This window comes from Sinocyclocheilus rhinocerous, unplaced genomic scaffold (assembly GCF_001515625.1).
Source record: "Sinocyclocheilus rhinocerous isolate Xijiao unplaced genomic scaffold, SAMN03320098_v1.1 scaffold662, whole genome shotgun sequence".
NCBI classification, from domain to species: domain Eukaryota; kingdom Metazoa; phylum Chordata; class Actinopteri; order Cypriniformes; family Cyprinidae; genus Sinocyclocheilus; species Sinocyclocheilus rhinocerous.
The window spans coordinates 3,202,844-3,228,054 of NW_015639782.1; the positions used below are offsets into that span (position 1 = coordinate 3,202,844).

Below are 25,211 nucleotides of genomic sequence, written 5' to 3' on the forward strand. Positions count from 1 at the left end.
TTTTTAGTAATTAGTAGCTACTAATTAATGCTAATTAATGCTAATTAGTAGCTTTCTTATTTATAGAAATAATCTCTGCTATAGCTCATATTTCCTGCCCACTGTTTCTAACGAACTCCTACTCATAAACTGACTGAACTCCATCTCTCATGAGCTAAGCTTTAATGCTGAATATGCGCGTACAGCATTTTATATATTAACAGGCAATACAAAAACTTTATTTTTTTGTGCAAGATCCGAAGAGATAAAATACTCATGCAATTGTCACTGGATACAGTAGCCTACAACTGAATAAAGCATCTTTTGTTTCTCAGCTGACATGTCACTTCCTGAATACCTCAAAAAAGATTTAGGGAATAAGAAAGGTAAAAGAAAGAAAGAAAGAAAGAAGCGGTACCCGGTAATGCGCTATTAATGAGTCAAAATAGATTTTAATTTTTTTTTCTTTGAAGGGAAGGGAGAAAACTGAAATGCTGTTTCTTAGGAAACCATTTAGAAGCACGCTATTTATATTAAACAACGACATTTCAGCACAATTATACACACAGTAAAGAGAACACGGGACAATAAATATAAGACATTAGTAACAAGATGTATAACAACAACAGACAATGTAAAAATCAAATAGCTAATAAAATAATTATGGCTGGAATATGCCTAAAATCGAATACACTTGAATGAAGTATCCTTTCAACGCGCTGAGAATATCACATTCGCCTAAAAGGCTCAAAAGTAACAATATTTCACTTAGTCATTTTGTATTAGAAGACAAAATTCCTTTGTTCCCTGTACAGTGAGACACTGGCCCTTTAAGAAGAGACATTTCAATCTAGGCGTGTTTCCTGCTCCCGAAGAGAATCCAGACCTGCTTGCATCCTACGACGCGAAATTGGAGGAAAGATTATTTACCACGTTGCTCAAATAATTCCTGTATAATCGGCATAGGTCACAAAAGGCTTTACTCAGATTTATTTTGTATTCTTTTAAGAGAAAAGGGACGGCGAATCCACTCGGGATAGACGCTTTTAACCAACCTAACCAATGACATAAATGTCAGTCGGTCAAGGTCCACTCACACTCCAGATGTGCGTTTAGCATTTACTCGCTTACTTCAGGTTAGCTTCGCTTTCTCATTTGAAACCTGTGTACATTTTGAACGGAAACACTTTCAAATTGTGCCAGTATGGGGAATCTTCGCTTTCGGATGAGGATTTTGCTTTTTGGTATTTGATTGGGACTTTAATCATGGATTTAAACACAGAAGAGCAGATATGTAGAGCGACAGACTGATGATTTTAAGAAACACTGAAGATCCGTGAGGAAACACGGGAAGAATCCTACAAACACATCGTGCACGTGTAGGAAGAATTTCATTTCTGCAAAGAAGCTTCTCTATGTTTTATTGCTGATAACACTCCATCGTTCGTTAATCTCAGGTTAATCATTAAGTGGACACCATTGTGGTTTATTTCAGGTTAAGTTGACAAAAGACACTCTGCTTGTACCTTCGCTATCATGTCGGCGGTGATGATAACACGGAAGGTTACTCGAAAATGGGAGAAATTACCTGGGAAAAACACCTTCTGCTGCGATGGACGGGTTATGATGGGTCGGCAGAAAGGAGTATTTTACCTGACCTTATTTCTCATCGTTGGAACCTGCTCTCTGTTCTTCGCCTTTGAGTAAGTGCATGTCGTTGGTGATTATTAGACCTACACTGCTAGAGACACGAGCTGCCGACAATACACGCGCGATATCAGTGTAGACAGCTTCACTTTTTCCTCACAGTGTGGAATTTGCATTGTAGATGGCCTTTGTTTATTGCAATTGCAAGAATGAAATATTATATTTAATGAGCAGTCAAAACATACATGACAAAGACAACAAATGTAACAATAAAAGTGTGTGAAATATTGAGGACCGAAACGCTCCTGATGCCATGGCTTGCGTTTCCATATGACGGTAGAAATGTCCGATTCGTGAACGAATCGTTGTTTTGAGTCAGATCTAATCAATGATTTGTTCGGAGCGGTTCACAAAACCAGACTGAACGATTCGATTGCGAACTGAATCGCTCCCAGCATTTCTTGAGTGAACAACTCAACATCGATTTAACCGAGAACAGAGGATATCACTAATGTTACTTTAATATTCGTGTGTGTGCTGATAAAACACTTAAGGTTATACTAAATTTCACCAAAAAAATCTGTTCGAAATGTGTTTACAATTTGATCGTATGACAGTTTTAGCACACACAAACTACAGTTAGTTTTAATAAGTAACATTTTTTAAAATTGTTAAACAAAAAACTGATTACATTAATCACCCTTATTAACAAAACTTAATAGTAAAACATTATAATCAGACACGAAAAATTCATGTTTTTTAACCGACTCTTTGAAGCGAACTGTTCAAATGAACCAATTCGCGGGAATGAGTCAGACTTGCCATCACTAAATGACAGTCATAATCAACTCAATTCATCAGAAGAACAAGAACAACTCTAAAAATCTCCAGAAGAACCAACCTTTTTTTTTTGGCTACAAAAATATGTAATTGATTAGTTTTTGGACCTGTAGATCACCCAACATGAACCTAATAACTTAATACCCTACTAAATATTTTTGCAATGAAAAAATATACAATTATATTAAGATTAATGGCAGGTTTTCGAATTGTATGAGATCATTTGCCTGTTGATGGATGGGAAAGAGCTGTGTCATCTTTGTTATTGAAACACGTTTGCACAAAAGCAGATGTTTTTCAAGCTGGATGTGCTGCATATTGGAGATGAGCTCTGTTGGGTGGATATGAGCTCCCTTGTGTGGACTTTGACGTCTGTGGTCGGTGTTTCCTGAGACTCGAGTGTTGTGCCCTGCCCATATCTCGGATCCTCCATTGGGCCTGTTGATCAGCGAACAGTAAACGATTCCCTGTCCCTGGTCAGAAACTCTCAGTCATGTATGGAGCTACTGGCTCCTGTAGAGTTTCACTGCACTCCATGTTCATATCGCTGTTACTGATAATTAGTCCTCTTGAGGCAGACATATTAACGTAGAGACTGGGCTGAGTGTAAAAGTGTGATTCCAAATTGTTTATTACATGAGAAGCTAATAGATGAACTGGGATTTATTTTTATTTTTTTGCATTTACAATTTCAGTGTGTATTTAGATTTTACCTACACAAACATTGTCTGTATCCAATCTTCTTTATGGACCGAACTTGCCATTGGGTTTGAAACCATATGAAAGGTGTTTGAATATTTTCTGAGTATTTTTTGTCAAACAGTCTCTTTCTAAGATTTGGCTCTTGATAAAATTCTGGCTATGAATATCACAAAAGAACCGCAATTATTAAATATAACCCAAGATTATTTGTATAGTCCCTGCTGGATCTTTAGTTTCAGTAGTGCACATTTATTTTTATGTGCAATTTATCTTTTATTTAATACAGAGCATGAGATTCCAGAAGGGACAGACAGTGTTTATGGAAACACATTGCTTCCAGTTATTTTGAATTTACAGGGAATTATTTATCGAGTATTGCTGAATGCTCACGCTGTTGTGTCCTCATACGCCTCTCTGTCCATGGGGCCAGTGTCTGGACAGTTTATTCCTCTGCAGACTGAGTTACAAGCTCAAGACTGATTAGCAGGGCTGGACTTTGCATTGTTCTTTCTAAAGATCTTTGTATCCCACCTCCCCTTCCATTACTCTCCTTATGTGTCTTTGTTTGCTGAAAGTCTCTGCACTTGTATTTTAATTTTTGGCTGTATGTGTAAACAAGATTATGCAAGTTGCATTGCATTTATGTTTGTACTCTCTTTAGATATCAGATTTAGAATAGTGAGTTGATTGTGTAGGCTAGAAATTTGTAAAAAATCTGCTGTGTGTGTCAAAATAAATAGACCATAAAAATTAGTTCTGATGCTGCACTCACTATAGCCAAGGGTTTGTCGATCCACCATTGGCTGAAAGTAAGAACCACTTGCTATTGGCCTGATATCTTCAACTTAAAGGTGAAGTGTGGATTTCAATGTAAATAAAAGGATTATTTTGAAATGATTTTTAAATACTAGAATAGTATGTATTAATATTTTGAAGTAGCTTTTATTTTATGTTTGCATTTCTTTTAGTAGGCTAATTTTGTACTGTGCTTTGTCATTTTTATTTGTTTTTTTAAATATATATATTTTTATATTAAGTTTTCATTTTAATTTTATTTTTAGTAATTTTATTTTTTTATATTTTGATATACAGTAATTTTATTTTTATTTCAGTTTTAGTTTGAATAATTTTAGTATGTAATCTTATTTTGTTTCTATTTGTTGCCAAGGCAACATTTCTTTAAGATGGATTAACAACACTGAAAAAACAACTCGTATCCCAGCATAATAAGCTGAAACAACTACAAGTAAGCCATTTGTAGACTGAATTCCTGAAGAGTTTCCTTTCAAAACAGCGTTGTCGACCAATGCCAGACAAAGTGTTCAGGAAACCTGTTTGAAAACAGACATTGTTTTTGCTGACTTACACCCTTCATCTTTAACATCTCTCTAAAATGGTTCTACACAAGTGAAACTGTTTCATAGTAGCACTTGATGTGTTGACAGTCATCAGATTCTGTTGATTGTGTTCGCCCACTCATTCTTTCACTTTAGAAGTACATGGATGAGGTTTCACTCTGCTTTTGTCCTGTATGTTTGTTTTAACATCCATTGTAGCTCAGCAGTTAAATGTCTATTCATTTTATGTTTATCATTGAATGGTGGATAGTTACTCATGTTGTTGCTGAGGAAGTGTCTAGTGTATGAGTGTTTGTGGTCAGTGTCACGGTCTGTGTGAGCTCTAGAGGGCTGCTGTCTGTTGCTGTCCTTCTGCAGAGGTCATGACTGTTTATTCTTTTGGGATTTTTTTTTTATCCCTGTGCTATGTGACTGCAAAACTGGAGCTGTGGCAAATTTGTCTCCATGAGGGATTAGGATACCATTTTTTTTTTTTTGGCAGTAATGCATAATTCATTTGCTTCGTGATTCACTTGCTCTTAAATTGGCAAACTCTTTATGAAGAATTAACAGAGGCTGTGCATGTAATTTTCAGGCTTGGCAACGTCCCGGCATAACAACTTCATATCAGTGTGACACGGCTGAAATATCCTTTTGTACTTTATCAGTACATATTTGTACTTTTTTGTAGTTTATACTTTACATTACCTACTCTTGTATTGTACTTTAAGCTTTTCTGAAAGTCCCTTATCAGAAAGAACAGCTACTGATGACACATCCGGATGTAAGATTGCAGTTTATTTGTTCGCTTGCTAATCTTTCCCCACTTTATTGTTAGCACTATTGCATACTATTTTAATATCATATAATAATCAAGTTTTGAAATGCAAAGTTTGAATGAATGAGGTGATTATTTGCATGTTGAATGTTTTACCAGGAGTGTTCATTCCTTGACAGTTTGACCTACTGCTGATTTGAACAGCTGTTTTAAAAATATAAATAGGCCTATATCATTATAAATATTTACTGTTGTTTTATCAATGTAATGCATCCTTGCTGAATAAAAATTGATTTCTTTTTCTTAATTTTCTAAATCTTACGGATAGCAAACTTTTGAATGGTAGTGTATGATGTCACAACGAGCTCTCACATTCAACACTGTATTCAGCATCAGAGACTGTCTAATATAAAAAATATAAGGTATATAAAATTGTCTTCAGATTTGTTTCAGACTGAAGACTTGTCATAATAAAATTATATGTTGTTTTTAACCATAATTCGTGGTTTTTCTCCCCTCATTATCCTTTCCGGTGGCGTACCGGATGTTTGCGCCCAGCACTATCAACAATAATTGTCAGGCCTCCCTGCCCCCACCAGTCTCCACCTAGAGACCAGCCAGACCAGTGAAGCAGCTCTATTGATTTTACAAACACACAGCTAAGCCTTTTCATAGCCAGCCATAAAACTCTGCTGTTGTGCTTCATGCTGTCTTAACTGTGGAAAACAGTCCTTTTCACCTAGTTCTCTGTGGAGCAGAGTGCAGATAATTCGCTAAGGACAAGCTGTGAAGGCAAACAGAAGGGTGGAGATGCTGTAACACAGTGACAGAAATGGCTTTGTGTGCATGATTTGAACTACAAGGTTTTAATTTTCTTGATGCCAGAGTTCATGAAAAAGTGTCTTTCCAAAACATTTGATGTCTTCTGCTGAATTTCCCCCATTTTGTTGAATTTATGTCAACTTGAAATCCCTGTTAACTTCAGTGATGCGTGTTTCTGGTCCTGTTGTGAATGATTCATTTGGTGGGTTATTCCAGAGACAACAATGTTTTTTATTTGTAAGCTTGAATCGGAATGAAATCATTTGCACTAATAATGATTGATAATGTTAACCAAATGGCTGTTTAGGCATTGTTTTAGCAAACTCATTCAGTCTGGCTCCATTGTGGTAATGCCTGTTTTTTGTGATCCAGTTGATTACCGCCCTCCATTTTTTTACAGCAGAATATCCTGTTCCAGAACTATGTCACATCACGGAAGTCAAATGGACATTTGTGTTGATTTTCAACAATAAAGTGCTGATGTTGAGGCACAATACTTTTTGGGTTTTTAATTTGGTTCTGTGGAGGAAGTTAATTGCTAATTATGGTGGTTAAATAACCTTGTGCATAGTGACGATAAGAGAATCTGCACTTTTATATTGGAGCTGTTTATCTCTGGTATTGATTATGGGGAGAGAGGTCACATCCAGCACTGCATGATGAGTAATGTCCGGGAAGCTTAGGGCTGTGATAGGAACTGATGATGGAGCAGGTCCAGGATGCTTAAAGTCATCAGCAGATACATCAAACACACACACACACACACAAACACAAGCGGTTCTCCTCAGTTTTGCTCCGCTTTGCCCCAGCACAGCTTTCACAATAATAAATGGATTTCCCTGCAGCATTCTACTCATGATCTGGGCAGTGGGAAGTTTTATCGACCCGCTCTGCTCTGTATTTTTGCCCTCCTTTTTATGTCTTCCGGTCTCACATTTTAAAATGGATCAAACTAATCTGGCCTGTTCCACAGGTAGAATTCCAGTGTATTGATGGCTCTGGTATGCTGACACACCAGTGTGTGAAACAGCTGAACTTGTACATGTAGTCTGACTAGAAATGATCTTTCTGATGCTAATACTTCTTACAGATGTGATCTGTTGTACTGTGTGCTGGACCTAAAGCAGTAAATATGACATTTGAGTAGACAAACCCACACTCAAGTATGGACTGGTTCAACCAGTGTTCTAGTATGCATTGTAAGAGGATTGGTTTGACACGTTATAGTTTGTATAAAACTCTATATGCATTTGGTGTATTATTAGAAGTACCTATTATTATTATTATTATTATTATTATTATTATTATTATCTGGAAAACATACACTGAATTTTGTTTCAACCGTCAAGAGTATTTTTAGATGTATACACATACAGGGTCCTATAACAGATCCCTGGTGGTCCCTAGAAGTGTTGTTATTTGCTAAATAAAACGGTGAAAAATTGCTTTCGGTATATAAAACTTAAACTTAATTAAAAAATTTGAATTGTTGCCTTAGCAACTAACTGTATTCAATAATATTTAGTACAAAAATTACTAAAAATGAAATAAAAATAAATGAAAGCTGTAAATAAATGATAATAAAAAAGTAATAAAAATGACAAGTGAATAATAAAAAAACCAAACTACAATTTAAATGAAACTGAAAATATAAAAATAAAAGCTATTTTAAAAACATTAATAAATTGTACATAAATAATACTGGTCCCCCAACCCCAGTTGCATGTGAGCAACCACCCACAATACCATAGTGGCAACTTTTGCATGAGCAAGCACCACTTACATTTTTATTAAAAATCTAGTCTTTTTGTATTGTGTTGTCAGAACGAGTCATGTCTTCTCTCTGTCACTGTATTGTAGTTAGTTAGTGTTGTAAAGATGTCCTCTGCACATGCAGAACGCTAAGTGTAGCAAATTTCCCCCTGAGAGTGGATGCACTGTGCCTGTGACGAGCTGTACCATTATCGTAATGTATTAGCCATACATTATCTTAGCAGGTCTACATTGCAGGAGAGAGTGGTGGAGGAGAGCCAGGGTGACCCTATTAATAGCTCAATGCAGTAGCATGTGGAGCAGACCAATCTGCTGCAGGCTGAGTGAAGAGCGGCACTTTTACAGGACCCAAGTCATCCGCAGTTTATGGGAGCAACCAAATTCATTTCTGTATGGCTGTCTGCCTGCGGAAATGGAGAAAGCACAGTCATTCATAGTAAATATCCTCCATGACTGCTTCATTGTTGGGTCTGAGCCAGACAGATATTACAAACCCACTTCATCAATGACCTCCCCTTTTATTTCAGAGAGAAACTAATGCTTCATCAAAAAGATAACAAAAATGTTTTTGTGTTGAATTTAGGAAAATTATAGTCAAAAACACTGGCATTCCAATCGAAAAGTTTGTTTTTAATGTGATTTTTTTTAATGTATCTGTTGCCATTGCCAATGCCAACATTAGTGAAATGTGTCGAATTTTTTGGAAAAAAAAAAAACTCTTTCAGTTCAGCAGTGTTTATGTTAAATGTGAAGTGTGTAATTTTTTGGTACTTGCATCACCAAACAAAATCTAAGAATTAGTTTACTTTACTTTACTTTTTTACATCCATTCTCCAAACTGCTTGTCCTATGCAGGGTTATAGCAGAACATAATGTATCTGTTGCCATTGCCAATGCCAACATTAGTGAAATGTGTCGAATTTTTTTGAAAAAAAAAAAACTCTTTCAGTTCAGCAGTGTTTATGTTAAATGTGAAGTGTGTAATTTTTTGGTACTTGCATCACCAAACAAAATCTAAGAATTATTTTACTTTACTTGACTTTTTTACATCCATTCTCCAAACTGCTTGTCCTATGCAGGGTTATAGCAGAACATTGGCAATTCAAGTTAAAAAAAAAAAAAGCAATTTCTTTATGTATCTATTGTCATTTTTAGTTGATTTTTTTTCTTTTTTTTTCTATTATATTTATTATTTGTATTCTCCAAACTGATTGTCCTATGCAGTGTTTGTTATGTTATGTGTTATGTTGTTTAAAATTTACCAAACATACCCTCATCTTCCATTAGTCAGACAAACTGATAGTCCCACCCTCAAACTCAGAGCATTGCATCGCTCAAACAGTTTCCCAATTCATTTCGTACCATTATTAGCACAAACATTCCATACTTCACTTTTAGAGATCTATTTCTCTTTCACTTTACATGCTTATGTAACCTCTGTGTTGTTAATTTAATGTTTTTCTTGCCTCTTTTGTAATCCTGCATGTTCATTTGTCCCGTACAGGTGCCCGTACCTGGCAGTGCACCTGTCTCCTGCCATCCCTGTGTTTGCAGTGTTGCTCTTCGTCTTTGTCATGGCCATGCTGCTCCGAACCAGCTTCAGTGACCCAGGGGTGCTGCCACGGGCCCTGCCGGAGGAGGCCAACTTCATTGAGATGGAGATCGGTGAGTGTAAGGCTGACTGAGTGTTGAGGTTTAATGCCATGGTTTGTACCATCAGTGCCACCTGCGGGTGTTTTGACCCAGTGAGAGGAAGAACATGAATAGTCTAGCATGCATGTGGTTTAAGTGGGACGCTGTTAGCCCAGACCTGCTTATTAATTTATTGTTTTGTTTTGCGATTAAAATGGCTGAGTGCGTTGGTCCATGAACTCTTGAGTTCATCTGGGAAACATTGTGTTCTTCTTGACTTCAAGCTTGATGGGCTCTATATTAGGGCTGCACGATTAATCGAATGCGATTGTCATGCGCATTTTGTTAGTAATGCCGGTTCTGTAATCAGCAGGAAATCATCATCACATTCTTTCAGATGGAGCAGAATTTACTACACAGAGCCGTAGTTCACTGACAAGTTACGCAAAAAAATCGCAGACGATTTTATTGCACGATTATGAAATCGAAGAAATCGTTCGCGATAATGACAGCTGTTTGCATAACTTCTCAGTGAACTAGGGCTCTGTGTAGTAAATGCTGCTCCATCTGAAAGCATGTGAAAATACCACATTTAATAACATATTTTTACTCCAAACTCACTTCATAACGTATGTTGAGCGTTTGAAATAAATTCTTCTGTGAGATGATGTGGCTTCTTACACAGAATAAGGCACGCAACATATTTCATAGTATTCTAAGCAGTGATAAAGGCATTGCATTATAAATATACTTTATATACTTTATAAATATCCCACGCTTATGTTGAATATGCACAAGTGAGATTTCAGAGGACGTGAGCTGCTTCCATCCCATTCCTTCCTCTCTGCCTCTGTACTTTTCTGCTTTTCTTCACTTTACTATCTATTAAAGGCACAAAAAAGTCAAATAAAAAATAGATATTCTTCACATGACTGGTACACACCCACACAATGCCATATTTCAACTGACTTGAACAGAAACCAGTGTTATGACTATTCAAAGTGAAAATTGTATCTTTTACAGGGCTGTTTGGCAGGCTCATTCAAATCCTAAGGCTCACTGAGACATTTGTCTTGTCTTTTTTTCCTTCTTCTTTTTAAATGGCAAGGATTTTTCTTGGACGAAGAATCTGCTCAAACATTCATTGTTAAATAGTAAAAGAAATGGCCTTAGTAGATTGCCTTAGACCTTTGTCTATCCTCATCTATAGTGACTGAAGTCAACTGAAATGCCCTACTGATTGGCTTCCTTTGCAAAAGGAAAAATACACATTTACCCTGTAGCAAAAATATCTATTTTAAGTGGGTTAAAAATACAAAACTGAAAATAGGCTGAAAGTAGGGAATTAATGTGTAGTATTTTTGCAAGCTTGTTCTACTTTGAATGTCAGAAAGGTTAACATCACTGCACCTGACTAATTAAATGCAATTAAATTAGATTAACTTGCTGCTCTTATCTTGCTAATTTTGCTTCTAGTGATTCATTTGTGTGGTTGTGGCTCTGTGGGAATATTGCCTTGTCTAGTTCAGTCACCAGCCCATCACCGTTCGCTGTACTGATTACAAGATCTGGGCTACATTAAAGATGAACTCATCTCCATACACTCTCCACCCTCACTTCTTTCCGTTCTTCCTCCCTCATCTCTACTCCCCTCCCTGGTTTCTCTTTTAAACGAGAGCACAGTTGTTACACTTCAGCACCTCCGCTGAAGCTCAGACATGCCTAGGGGCGGTGCAGCATTTGTTATTACTGATGTTCACTAAACCAGGACATAATTTATCTTGGCAATTCCCCTGATAAACCACCGTATTCTCTGATGTCATTAAATATCCACTAACCCCCATTTTCACTGATTTTGTGGAACATGTTCACATCTAGAATTGTTCTACAGCTCTCTCTAATAGGGTTGTGTTATATGCTGGACTGGTACTAAAGTATACAGCAGTATATCATCATCATCATCATCATCATCATAATGCAGTGTGAAGTGAAACATAAAAATGAATACATTGAATTTAATGTTCAAATTTAGAAATATCTCTCAAAAACCTGCATGAACAGCCCCTAAATCAATGGTTCTTAACCTTTTGACTCCAAGGCAAAGTTTGTTATTTGGTGGATAAGGACTTAGGATGAAGATTTAAAAAAACAATACATTTGTTTTACTCACAATTTATATATGATAAATTATTTTAGATTTTAGCATAACTAGGAAAAATGTATATTCATTTTGTAAAGCACATGGTGTTATAAGTTTTTATTAATTTATATGTCTTGTCCATGTCTAGAAATCATAGGCTACCTTATATATCCAGGTTTTTCAAGATGAATTAATTGCAGTTGATCTAAATAGTTTGCATATCATGTAATCAATTCGATTTGATTAACAGCCCCAATTTTAACACATTTTAACACATTTTCATTCTGTAACTTAATTCAGTCATTTAATTTAATGGAGATTTTTATCAAATTTCTGCGAGTATGAAATATATTTTTTGTACAGTGAGAAGATCATCTGGTGACAGAGACAAAACATTTTTGTTACTTATGGAAGTGTGTAGAACTTTATATTTAATTACTGCAGGTAAATAAAAAGGAACTAAATACATTATCAGGTTAGCAACAACAAAAAGATTACTCATATGACTGACATTGAATTATTGAATGAGTTGACAACCCTGATTTCATTTCAATTCATCAGTTACTCAGGGTTGTTTATTTGTTTTATTAAGACCGCTGTCATCCAAAAGCAAAAATTTTGGTATTGATTCAACTGTACCCTCTTAAAATAGGGCAGTTTTGTTTGACTACAAATTTCCTCTGCTCTATTTCAGCATCTTTAATATGCTATTTTTAGGTGAATGTCTGTCTGGCTGATTAAAAGTGGCTGATGCTGGATCAGATGCAAGTTTGGATGTGTTGTTTTAGCCATCCCAGGAATGTGGATTAAGACGAGGCACTGTGTAGTCCTGCCTCCTGAGCACATGCTAATGCAACCATTTTACTAAAGTATAGAAGTACAGAGCTGTCAAATGTGAAGAAATTACCTTTTGAAATGTAAGTCTTGTCTTTTAAATGAAGTGCTTTGCCTTCAGTATTGTCGCTATCAAAACAGATGAAAGTGATTTTGAAAAAAAAAAATAAAATGCAAATAAAGAAAAGGGAATAGAAAAGATGCTTATTTTTCTGGATTCAGATTCAAAGAGACAAAAAATAATGGAAAAAAGTTGTATTAGAAAATTATTTTCCTTATAAAGCAATTTATCATTTAAATGTGTAAACATTTTAAGTGTATATGTACACACCAGAATTTATTACATGATTTTTACTTTGTTCAAGTGAGTCATTCTGTGGTCAAATATTTTTGTAAAATGATCACTAAACTGTTTATTAACCGTTGTCACTGGCAAAGTTACCTTTGCTGTGCTAGCTCCATCTTCTCACAAAATCAAATCATGATAATGTAGATTAGTATTTAATGTTTATTTAATTTATTGATTTATTAAGGGGGATAATGTGCAGTCTGCCTGTCATTATTGCAAAATAAACTCCTTTAGGATGATACAAGATCCTTCCGCTTCATGTCATGCTCTTGATCACCCTGTCACAGTTTATTTTATGAAGATGACTAGCTTAATTTCTTTTGGAATCTTGTATTAATCTCTTCAACTTTAGTGCAAAAATCATTGTACTTGTCATACCAGCACCATTAATAACTGTTTTGTACTTGAGGTTTTGACCTCTTTTCACAGATCCACACAAACTCTCCTGGCTCTGATTTATTGGTGTGTTTTTCATGTCTTTTGTCATTGAGTCATGGCACTAGCTGGAGTGGCCTTGAGTGAGTCCTCCATCAGAGGCTGTGCTATGTGTCATGCATATGGATCTTAATCGACCTGAATGGCTGTTGGTTGCCACGTTGACTGTTTCTACCCATCTCTTGTAGAAGCGGCCAATGGGAACGTCATGGCTGGACAGCGGCCTCCACCCCGCATCAAGAATGTGCAAATTAACAACCAGATCGTCAAGCTGAAGTACTGCTACACCTGCAAGATCTTCAGACCCCCTCGTGCTTCCCATTGCAGCATCTGCGACAACTGCGTGGGTGAGTGACTGTCCCTAACATTTTACACTACAAGCATGAATGGTACCTCAAATTGTGTGGCTTGTTGAGGAGAGGTGTGCCGTTGTTTTTTTTCTTTTTCTTTTAAGAAATTCACTTTTATTCAGCAAGGATGCATTAAATAGTTCTAATGTGACATTAAAGACATTACAAAACATTTCTTTTTCAAATAAATGCTGTTCTTTTAAACTTTCTATTCATGAAAAATCAGTTTCCACAAAAATATTAAGCAGCACAGCTGTTTTAAACATTGATAATAATAAGAAATGTTTCTTGAGAATCAAATCTGCATATTAGAATGATTTCTGAAGGATCATGTGACACTGAAGACTGGAGTAATGATGCTGAAAATTCAGCTTTGCCAACACAGGAATAAATTACATTTTAAAATATATTCAAATAGAAAACAGTTATTTTATATAGTAAAAGTTTTATTGCAGTATTACTGTTTTTTGACCAAATAAATCCATATTTATGATGAGGGATATTTTAAAAACATTAATACATTTTACTTACAATATACTAAAGTATATTTACTATATATAACACTAATTAATTCAACAATAATTAATACTATTTTGAAGACTGGAGTAATGATGCTGAAAATTCAGCTTTGCCAACACAGGAATAAATTACATTTTAAAATATATTCAAATAGAAAACAGTTATTTTATATAGTAAAAGTTTTATTGCAGTATTACTGTTTTTTGACCAAATAAATCCATATTTATGATGAGGGATATTTTAAAAACATTAATACATTTTACTTACAATATACTAAAGTATATTTACTATATATAACACTAATTAATTCAACAATAATTAATACTATTTTTATTAGGTACTACTAATATTTTAGGTATCATGAACTAAAAATAAATACTTTTTTTTTACTAAGTATTAGCAAGTCAACAAATTAATTGAACCTTACAAGGCCAAAGTAACTTACAATGCAACAAGTTATTTTGTAGAGTTGTTTGTTTTTTAAAATTTAGTTTATTGGAGGTTTGTTGCCTTATTCACTAGACTTATAATTTGTTTTGTATCACTAAAAATAATGTGCTGCAGTTATTGTGGTTTGTGGGGTAATTTTACAGAGTTGTACTATGTCTACATAAAAGAATTCACAAGCATTCTTACCTTTGATATAGTTGGACATCATGTGCGATTTGATACTCCATTATAATAGTGAATTGTTGAGAGATGAGTCAGACAGCACACACACTTACTCACACATATTGCAAGGTTAGTGAGATATGCTGATATTAGAGTTCACTAAGGGCTCACTTTTGCTCTCTTTGCATAGTCATCCTGAACACAGGGCCATTTGTTTGGCCGGCCTGCACCTGCCACACACGCACACAATCTCTGGTTTGAGTACCATCTCCCTTTTAGCAGTTAAAAATATATGCCTGTCTCTGCCAGAAGATCCACACTCACTGTTAGAATGTAGAAATTGACTTTCACCAATCTTCATAAGAGTCTTAAGATTCTGTGTGTCTTTCTCTCAGACCGGTTTGACCATCATTGTCCCTGGGTCGGAAACTGCGTAGGAAAGAGGAATTACAGATATTTCTACTTGTTCACACTCTCGCTGTCTCTACTTACCATCTACATCTTCGCCTTCAACATCGTCCATGTGGTTCTACGTGAGTATCGCAGCAAGAAAATGTGTGTGAGTGCCTGAGCGTCTTCACTGTTGACATCCAAAATCGGATTAATTGAGGAAAATTAAAATTAAAAGAGGAAATTACGTTTTCATGTTATCAGTAACTATTTAAAATGCACAGCCAGTCCACCGGTTTAATGATCATGGTTTCTGGGAAAACAACTGCCTTTAAGCGACACTCAATATGTATGTGAATGCGGTTCTCTCAGGCGTGGGTCAGTCCGGGAGTGTTCAGGATAACGGAAGAGCCACTGTATGCTCTCGTAAATGTCTGCTCTCTTTCCTTCCTTTGATCTTCCTCTTCGCAAAGTGCACTATAGACAGCAAGGAAGAGAAAAGCAGAATTCACGTGAATGCCTGGACAGTTTGCTCTGAGCCTGTGATCTTAGTTTAAAGTGAAATGCATCGTGACTGTCATTCATTTAGATTTTTTTCCATAATTCCGTTTTTATGTTTACATGCACAGATTTTTAGACAGTCTGAATAAATTCAGTCAAACGTCAGATACTGAATGTGTGACACAGATTCTGAATGTAATGTTTCCATAGCAATGATAAGCTTATATAGCATATAAGTCACATAGATCCTTTTTATAGTTCTTTTGCCCTTTTTTGAGTTTGACAGCCTGTGGAAATGATGGTTAGTAAATTTTCATTTTTGGGTAAACTATTCCTTCAACAGATTTTCATTAAGCTGAATGCAAACGTAGCTACTGTGGTTGAAAAGGTGCTTGTAAATGAACAGTGCAAACTTCTCAGCTCTGGCAGAGTGTGGGTGTATGTGTGAAAATCTTCTGAACTTGTAATGATGGGAGAGAGAAAGGGAGATGCTGAGACATCTGATGCAGTGAGTTACTGCTTGCTTGCATGCATAGATACATAATGTAAATAAATAAAATCTTTGTGTTTTATAGGTTCTGTAGACTCTGGATTTGTGAATACCATTAAAGAAACTCCCGGAACATATCCTTTCATCTGGGCTATAGGACCACTTCCTGAAGATTTGAAAACAAAATGAGCTCCACATAAACCTGTCATGCTGTAAATGATCTATCACGATAAACATAGTGTTTGCATACTAGTTTTCTAACTTTTAAATAGGCACAAAGCATGTATTTTCTTTTATAAAACCCTTTGTATTGCTGAACAAAGGAATATCCAAGTTCAAACACGTTGTTTACACTGTATTGTAGATATTTTTGAGCATGTTGTTTCCTTGACTCCCCATTGCACTGTGTTGGAGGTTCTGGTGTGTTTTTTCACCCTCTGGTCTGTGGTGGGATTGACTGGTTTCCACACCTACTTGATCTCCCTCAACCAGACCACCAATGAGGACGTGAGTCTGTTTCTTACCTGTCTACTGTTGATTCTTGACTCCTGCTGCTGTCACATGGCTGGAAAGATAAACACATGCCCTAGAGCATTTCAGCACACTAGATCCAGCAGTCGCCTTGGCAACAATGTCGTCTCGGCAAGCAAGCACAGAGAACATATCAACATGAGTTTTACGAACAGTATATACAGTATTTATGGCACTGTTTATGAACAGGGTACACATTGCTGTCCCATTATGTTTAGAGTATTAGAGGCACAAATCTTGATGTTAGATAAGCTGTTATGTAACGAGATTAACTTTGCATGAAAAAAAGCTTTAAATTGTTGAACTGACATTTAACTTGTAGTAAAAATAAAAATAAAAATTATATATATATATATATATATATATATATTTAAATAATTTAGTCTAAATATAAATCTTGCAAACCTGATGCATACTGTAGGCTTGATTTTATTTTATTTATTATCAAAATAAGTTTTACTTCATTTTGGTGATTATTTAATATTTATTTGCTATAAAATTACATAAATTATATAGAAAAAAATTATAGAAAATGTAACAGAAATTTGTAAAAAAACAAACAAACAAAAAAACCCCCAGAAATTTGTAAAAAAAAAATAAACAGAAATTTGTAAAAAAAAAAAAAATAATAATTTGAACTCTTATCAACGTTTTCTCAAGGTTAAGCACTTATAAAATCTTTTAACAGGTTTGCAAAAATCCCAAACCCCTTAAAAAATAATAGAAAATTTAACTGAAAAAAAAAATTGAACTCTGATCAACATTTTCTGAAGGTTAAGCATTTTATTTTTTTTAGATTTTTCATATTATTTAACCTGCTCATGGAAAATGCCTTATATGTGTAATGTCTAACAAACTAACACACATGCATATATAGTGCTTAGATTCCCTGCAGTGGTTTAAGTTTATTAATGCTCTAATTTAGTTTTGCAGAATCTGTAGTTCTGTGGCACTTTCACACTTAGCCCTAATGATTAATTTAAATGTTGTTTTTATGCCACATTTGCCCTCTGGCCCTTCTTTTCTTGTTAATGAGGAGTGAAAAATATTGAGAAAGGAAGGAAGCGAGAGGGAAGGATGTAGTTGCTGCAAGTAATATGGTGTGACATGATGTTTATTCTCCTTTGATTTAGCATAAATTGGATTCTGCTTATAATAGATTTATCAATACCTACAGACACGGTCATAGCTGCCAGTCAAATTCAGATACAACTAAACTTTTACTGAAACCTAAAGCTGGTGTAACATTTTTGAGTGGAATACCACACATGAAACTTAGAAACTTTAGATGATTTTCCCCTCCAGATTTGCCTGAGATGCATGCATACATTTCTATCTAGGAGCAGATGAAACCATAAAGGCATGTCTTTTTAAGATGAGGACCATTGAAGTGCTTGACTAGATCAAATGAAATCCATAGGGATGGAATGGCTAGAACTGAATAGGCACATTTAAATAAAGGATAACAAATAAAAGATTATTTTTTATCAAGCTCCCGTTTGCACGGACGCTTTATAACATAAAACATCAGAGTGCATTGAAGAGTCAGTAGAAAGTTGGAGGATGAATCAGATTGTAACAGTCAGTGGCAGTCATGACATTATGCTTGCTTTATTTTCAAAGTTCTAAGTCCTTCATCTCTACTGTACAGATCAAAGGCTCGTGGTCTGGAAAGAACCGTGTGCAGAACCCATACAGTCATAAGAACATCATCAAGAACTGCTGTGAGGTTCTGTGCGGCCCTACTTACCCTAGGTAGGAATATTACTGTAGTTTTGCTTGTATACATTGACCCCAAAAAGTTGTTTAAATGGCATTGCATTAGACTACAAAATATGGAAACCTTCACTTTTATCAGTAAACCCCAGCATTTGTTTGCATATTTTTTATAGGCAAGTCAGGAAAATGCCACACCTGATCACAGGATTATATAACTCTGTCTTTCTCTCTCTTTCTAGTGTGTTGGACAGAAGGGGGGTGATGCTGGAAGACTTGTCTAGCCCCACCCCCTCTGATGCGTCTGCTGCTTCCACCCATAAGAGCAGCAACCCTGTTTCACAAACCACAGTAAGATGGCTTTTTTTTTAAAATGAGAGTTTGAGTGAACAAGTGAGTGTACATTTGACTGAAATGTTGCTGGCTGCCTTGCTGTGCATCGAGTAGTGAGTCTGCAAGAAAGATCCTAAATCAATTACCCTAAGAGCTGGGAGGGTTAGAAGGCCAGGAAAAAGAACCATGTGGAGTAAATGAATACATTAAGTGGCTTTAGCTAGATTTGGCTTTCATAGGGCAGATGGTCATAGTGCTTTAGTCTGTATAGAACTGCATGTACAATATAAAGGATCTTGGATATTTATATATTATTTGTTTTATATATATATATATATATATATATATATACATATGCAAATTTTATTTTACAATTGTACTGTAAAATACATTTATTTTTATACTTCTTTTTTACTTAATTGTGTTTCACTCAAAAAAATGTGAATTTATTATTATAGTAGTATTTCTTGATGTTTAATATTTTTATTTTTGTTAGTAGTACTAATAATCATAATTAAATTCTAAAAATAATATTTTTAAATTATATTAAGTTATACAGCAAATCGAATTTCATTTTAAATTTGTATGTATGTATGCATGTATGTAATAAAAATATAATAATATATATATAATATATTGATAAATATAATATTTAATTGGCTAGAAATTCGGTGCAATCTGTATAAAATATTCATTGTCAAACAATCAATGTCAAAGGTGAAATTGATTTAGATGTTTTAAATTCTCCATTAGTTACTAGATAAGAATTTCGCAACTTTTTGTCTTCTGTTCTCCCACAGAAATATTTTAACTCCTTTTTTCCTTTCAACCACTGTCACACTGAAGATAATTTTGCATTATCATTAATCATAATTATTATTATCCTTCTCTCTCTTATCAAGCGTGAGTTGTCTTATTATGATTTTTATTAAACAAAACAAAATTGAAATCTTTCCAAGTTCCCTCTGAACCCTGCTTAAGTACCCACTGGGTACACATACCTCTGGTTAGGAATGACAGCACTTACACATTCACATACAAGTGAATAACACTCCTTGATTGCTCATGGTGTGTTTGCACTTCCTGCAGAAATCCTCAGCTCCGCTGATTCCCAATGAACACACCCCTGATGAAGCCAAACCCGGCATTGGTGCAGGCACCCAGAAGAGCACCAGCTCCCCTAAAGAAGAGAAACCCCCCTCGCCAACATCCCCCAATGCTGTCGCCCCTGCAGTCATCAAAGAGTCGTCCCACTAGTCTCCAGACTTCTCTCAACCCTCTGAATGTGCTCACAAAAAGGAACACACACAGAAAAACTTGTGATTCGTTTAGAGCAGTGGCCTATGTTCTCTGATACTCTTTCGCAGAACTGGACCCCCTCTGGCCGGATCCTGCACTAGCACTCAAGACAAGTTCTGGAGGTTTTGAGACTCTCCTCTCTGAATCACAGCATGATGAATCTCACAATGAGGGAAATGGGCAGCCATAGACTGAATGAGATGAGAATGGGCTACCCTGAAGCGCAATGAGGACATTATTTCCCTCGAAAGAGCTCGTGAAATGTTCGGTTGATTTTTCAGTGTCATTACCCGTTTCTGTATAGCCTGCCTCCATTATTCCTAACCGTTTGTGTGCCCTGTAAAACCCATTACAAGCTTCTATAGTAGTTGTGCACAATGCCCTGTGGATTAGACGACTTTGTTTTCAAAGTGTGATAAGGAAAAGTGCTTTAGCCATAAACTGACATTTAGGCCCAACACAACTGCTTTATTCTGATGATGGGGCCTTTTGGATCAGCTTAGTAAGTCAGTCAGTTATAAATGTGATTCAACTCCGTGTCAAAACAGAAAGTTAAGCTCAGACTTGATTTTACAATCAGCGTTGATGGTAGAAAGCAGAGGCTGTAAGCTGTGTGTGTGTCAGTGAGTACAGGCTGATCTGCATCAGCAAGAGTGCCTTATCTATGCTCTACCATTACATCTATAGAGGACTCCATAATGCCCTAATGCTACTCACATCTCTATATGTAAGTTAATCATTGTCATTTTTTTTTTTTTTTTACAATGCTATCGATCTATCAGAACGCAAAAAAGCCACGGAGTAAATGTACATAATGTAAAAATGACTGAGAAGCTGCAAATTCCCTAAGAAGTGGAAAACATGTCTGATTTATTAATATTATTTTGATCTTGAAGTTACTGCATTCCCTCCATATTGTCTTATTTAGCGAGGTCTTTCCACATCCACCTGACATATGAGCAACCTTCCCTTTTTTCCTTTCCGCTAAGAGTTGGATATTACTACTCAAGGCCTAAATGCTTGTTTGTGCACAGAGTAAATGAACGATAAAGTGTGGTTTACATCTGAAAATGAACTTTCCCGAGTCTAGGCATTGAAAAGTCCAATCCTCCTTCAGTGTCATTTAAGCATGCGTTTGCATTCAATTAAGAATGTTTGTTTTTCTTTTTTCCACACATTCTTTTCACAATGTTTAAGGTAGCAAAGCTTGCCCCAGTTTATAAGCGAATGCGTATTGTAGTCACCTTTACTAATTTCACTGTAGTATATTGATGGCCATTTGTAAGGGAACACTTTATGGACAGACCTACAGACATCAGGGACTCCTATATTTTTACATGAATTCGCATAGCCAGCTCCACATTTGTTTTACTTCTCTGAAACATGGACAGTATTGCTGCGTGGAAAGTTTAGAAGTGAATTAAGAATTTTGTCTCTGGTTCATTTGAAGCGGCCAGCTTTATATATTTTTTTATGTTGCCAGTTCAGTGCCATCTTACAGCAGTTTGAAATATATAAGCTGGAATGTTTGTGACATTCATTTAGTTTGATTGTAAGTTCCTTTACTGATGTTGAAGAATGTGTTGAGGGTAAAAGTCCATTATTGCAGGAAATGTAGTCCTTCAAATACCAACGGAATGTGCTTCTATCAGATTTCTATTGATTTCACTGTGAATGGAAGATGTGAATATTCATTTGCTAGGCTGATGGTATTACAGAGTATATGGCAATGTGCTGAAAAATGAATCTCATTTTTTTAATCATGAAATTTGTGTCACTTATTTATTAAATGAGGCGCAACAAAATCAAAAAGTCAGTGTAATGTGTAAGTTTGGATTATTAGCAAAAGCTGGTCTGCTCTAGATATTTGGATATGATGCATAACGTACACATTATTCGTCATCACAGATTGAGTTATGTTCACTTTGCTTGGTAATAACACTGTGATCATGTATATATCCTCATACTCTTCACTTTCTACTTTATGAATTTGTGTGTATATGTATGTTCATTAAATTATATGGTATTATTACAATTTCTGTTATGTTGTTTCAAAATAGTTTTTTTTCTTAAAACAAACAAAACTAGTAAAAAATAGTGAAAGTACAGACAACAATATAAATGACAAATGGAAGGCTGAAATGGAATACAAGTATTAAAACAACAATGGCTTTGAAAACTAAAACAATATTATAACAAATATTACCATAAACAGGAACCAAAATAGTTGACTATAGAAGCAAAAGAATAAAACTGAACAATGTGCTTTTCCTCTTTCATGCCTGACAAAAATATATTTTTGAGTGCACCAGTTGTGTAACTCTGTACATTCATTCTGACAGAAACAGTAGAATAGTAGTATATAAAATGCTACTTCATAGCTAAAGGTATGATGATGATGAAACTTCTCAGATATTAGAAAATCACAGTTAGGTCATACATATTTAACATTGTGAGCAAAATCAATATTTGGGAATCCAGCATTCTTCTTTTATGATGTAAAAACATAGCTGTAGGTTTAATCCATGGAATATCACTTTATGCAGCCTGTTTTTCAAAATCCTACAACTTTGTTTCAGTTAGATTTTGAAGCCCAGGGCCCGTATGTATAAAACTTCTCAGAAATGCTCTTAAGAATAGTCTTAAGCTTTGACTTAAGTGTCAAAAAATTCTTAGTAAAAAGTAGGACTTTTCTAAGAGTAGGAGACTTTTATAAAGATGCTAAAAGCAACTTTCAGTAAAGTCTAAGACTGATTCTTATGTGTTGACTGAGGTGACACTTAAGTGTTGTGAACTATGGACTACAATGATGTCAACACAAAATGGCCGACCTCAACCTCTGAATCAGCCAATAGTGAGCCTGCTCATGTGAAGTCACAGCAGCACAACACCAATCATTTTATGTAACTACAATAAAACCACTTAATTAAGACACTGAAATATTTTAATAATTAAATGATAAAAATTATCACAAGTTATTACTGATGCTTCGTTTAATGGTATGTCTCCTCGTTTACAGTTGAAGCAATGATGTGAACATGAGTTCCATCAGTGGCTCCAATAACTCCAGGAAAGCCCACAATCCTCATAAAAGTGGCTTGTTTTTGCAGCATGGTTTGGCAGTTAGTTGGAAAGTCAATGAACTGTCAAATAGTAGTGGTCAAAAGTGATGTCCGGCCTAGGAAATTTGACATTCACCCTTGGTTAAAAAAATATATTAATTTGTGATAATAATACAATGAAACAAGCCAAATTGTGCGGTCATAATTTTTGGCCATGCTATCATACAAAGAAATTATGAACACATGCAAAAACAAGAGGACCAATGAAATGTAAATAACGTATGTTGTAGTCAATGTGCCAATTTAGTGATTTTGTCACTAGATTTAGTGACTTCCTCACGCCTTTAGAGATATGTAATATGTAAGACCCTGCTTACTGTCATCAACAGTGCATTGCTGCATTTTTCCAATTTTACAGCCAAAAATGTACTTACTACTTTCATTTCTGCAGTTAGAGCATTGACTTGTTGAGTGGAAGACGTTATTACATTTCTTCCTTTGTCAGTTACAAAAACAAATTGACTATCTTGACAAACAAGTTTGTATAATTTTATCAACTCCATATCATCATATAACTCCAATATGTCATATCTTCGTTGGAAAGTGTTTGTCTCCTCCTCTTTGCTGCCATCTTGTTACTCCTAACTAGGTTAGGAGACCGCTCCAGCGCTCTTAAATAATTTAGGAGCTGAGACCTAGTCTTAACACTTAGGAACCTTTATGAATCACTCTTAATCTTAAGTCTAGGAATAAGAGTAAAATTACATCATTCTTTGAGTTTTGACACACTTAAGACTAAAATTTGACTCTGAGCGGCTTTATACATACGGCCCCAGGTCTTTCTGAACAATAATATCAGAGCGAATAGATGATGGTAGCTTCAAGATCTTTAAGCCATCTTCTAAGATGACCTATTGGCCTCTGTATGGGCTGTGCATATGAAATGTTTTTTCATAGAATTTAATCCAGCTTGACAGAGTTTCAAAGAAGCAGGATCAAAAGAACATTCTGGTGGCTTCACTCTGTTTGGCTCGCAGGACTCTCCTCCACCTTCATCTCCTCCAGTTGTTCCTGAATCGCATTGAGCTTTGTTTCTGTGTCCGGATCAGTCTCTGGCTCCAGTTGGGATTCCAGCTGGGGCTCCTCACATCCGTTTGCCAGGTTCTCTGTGCTCTCGTAACAACCTGAGTCCCGTGGCATTTCAGTCTTTTGCTCCTCTACATCGGATTCATCCTCAGCTGGAGAGCAGAAGTGATGTTAGTACATTAAACAGACTGCAAATTATAAATATGTACCAATGAACACAATTAGGATAACAGTCTAGACTCGATGGCTCTTTGATGGACTTACAGTCATGAAGCAATTCTGCTGCTTTCAGTATCTTCACACATTGCTCAGGGTCTGTAATGTTCAGTTCGTTCAGGTGGGACTCCTTCAGGCCGCTGAAATCCTCCAAACTCTGGAAGCCATGCATGGACAGGAGAGATTCCAGCTCCTGGACACACAATGAAGTCAGTCAGAGCAGATCCTATTGTACTGTGATGTAATGGCCCACATATTTAAAGGGTTAGTTCACCCAAAAATGAAAATTAGTCCATAAATTACTCTCCCTCAATTCATCCTAGGTGTATATGACTTTCTTCTTTCAGACGAATCCAGTCGGAGTTATATTAAAAATGGTCTTTGATCTTTCAAGCTGTTTCATGGCACTCAGCATGTGTTGCATGCATCAGTCCAAAAGAAGTTAAATAAAAAGCGCCCATCCATAATAAAAAGTGCCTCACACGGCTCCGGGGGGTGAACAAAGGCCTCCTGTAGCGAATCGATGCGTTTTTGTAAGAAAAATATCCATATTCAAAACGTTATAATCACTTTAATGTAGCTTGCGCTCACTGTTGTACACTGGAAGCAGTTCCGGGCGGATGACGTATGGAGGTCAGCTTTGCGCATGCGCCGCTCAGAAGTGACGAATGCGGAAGCGCAGGGGAGAGAACAAAACAAAACAATGGTCACTAATTAGAAGTACAAAACGAGTATTTGTAAAGAAGAATGTCGGAGGATTTCGATATAAGCCAAGAGGAGACTGGTTTTCCTTTGCTAAAGTAAGGAAACTTTGCTTCCTTTGCTCCTATAAACAAAC

General features: G+C 35.8%; 2 protein-coding genes across 3 annotated transcripts in view; one reads left to right on the forward strand and one right to left on the reverse strand.

Moving 5' to 3' along the window:
• Positions 1-853: 853 nt before the first annotated feature.
• On the forward strand, positions 854-21,066 carry LOC107752016 (palmitoyltransferase ZDHHC9-like). 2 transcript variants are annotated; one of them, XM_016567858.1, is made up of 10 exons: positions 854-1,460; positions 1,491-1,682; positions 9,383-9,543; positions 13,457-13,615; positions 15,145-15,282; positions 16,216-16,264; positions 16,535-16,637; positions 18,313-18,416; positions 18,620-18,728; positions 19,800-21,066. In XM_016567858.1, exons 2-10 carry the CDS (start codon positions 1,516-1,518, stop codon positions 19,965-19,967), a joined length of 1,158 nt encoding a protein of 385 aa, XP_016423344.1. In that variant the 5' UTR covers positions 854-1,460; positions 1,491-1,515; the 3' UTR covers positions 19,968-21,066. The 2 variants fall into 2 exon arrangements, with proteins under 2 accessions (XP_016423344.1, XP_016423345.1); XM_016567859.1 differs by having other exon boundaries at positions 854-1,358; positions 1,475-1,682.
• A 2,845-nt stretch (positions 21,067-23,911) lies between these two features.
• Positions 23,912-25,211, reverse strand: part of LOC107752017 (SAM and SH3 domain-containing protein 3-like) — an 8,035-nt gene continuing 6,735 nt past the window's right edge. Inside the window, exons 7-8 of the mRNA XM_016567860.1 lie at positions 24,422-24,566; positions 23,912-24,309 (exon numbers count right to left, since the gene is read on the reverse strand). Coding sequence (XP_016423346.1) covers positions 24,089-24,309; positions 24,422-24,566 — 366 coding nt within the window. The 3' untranslated portion in view covers positions 23,912-24,088. The remainder of the gene's footprint in view (positions 24,310-24,421; positions 24,567-25,211) is intronic.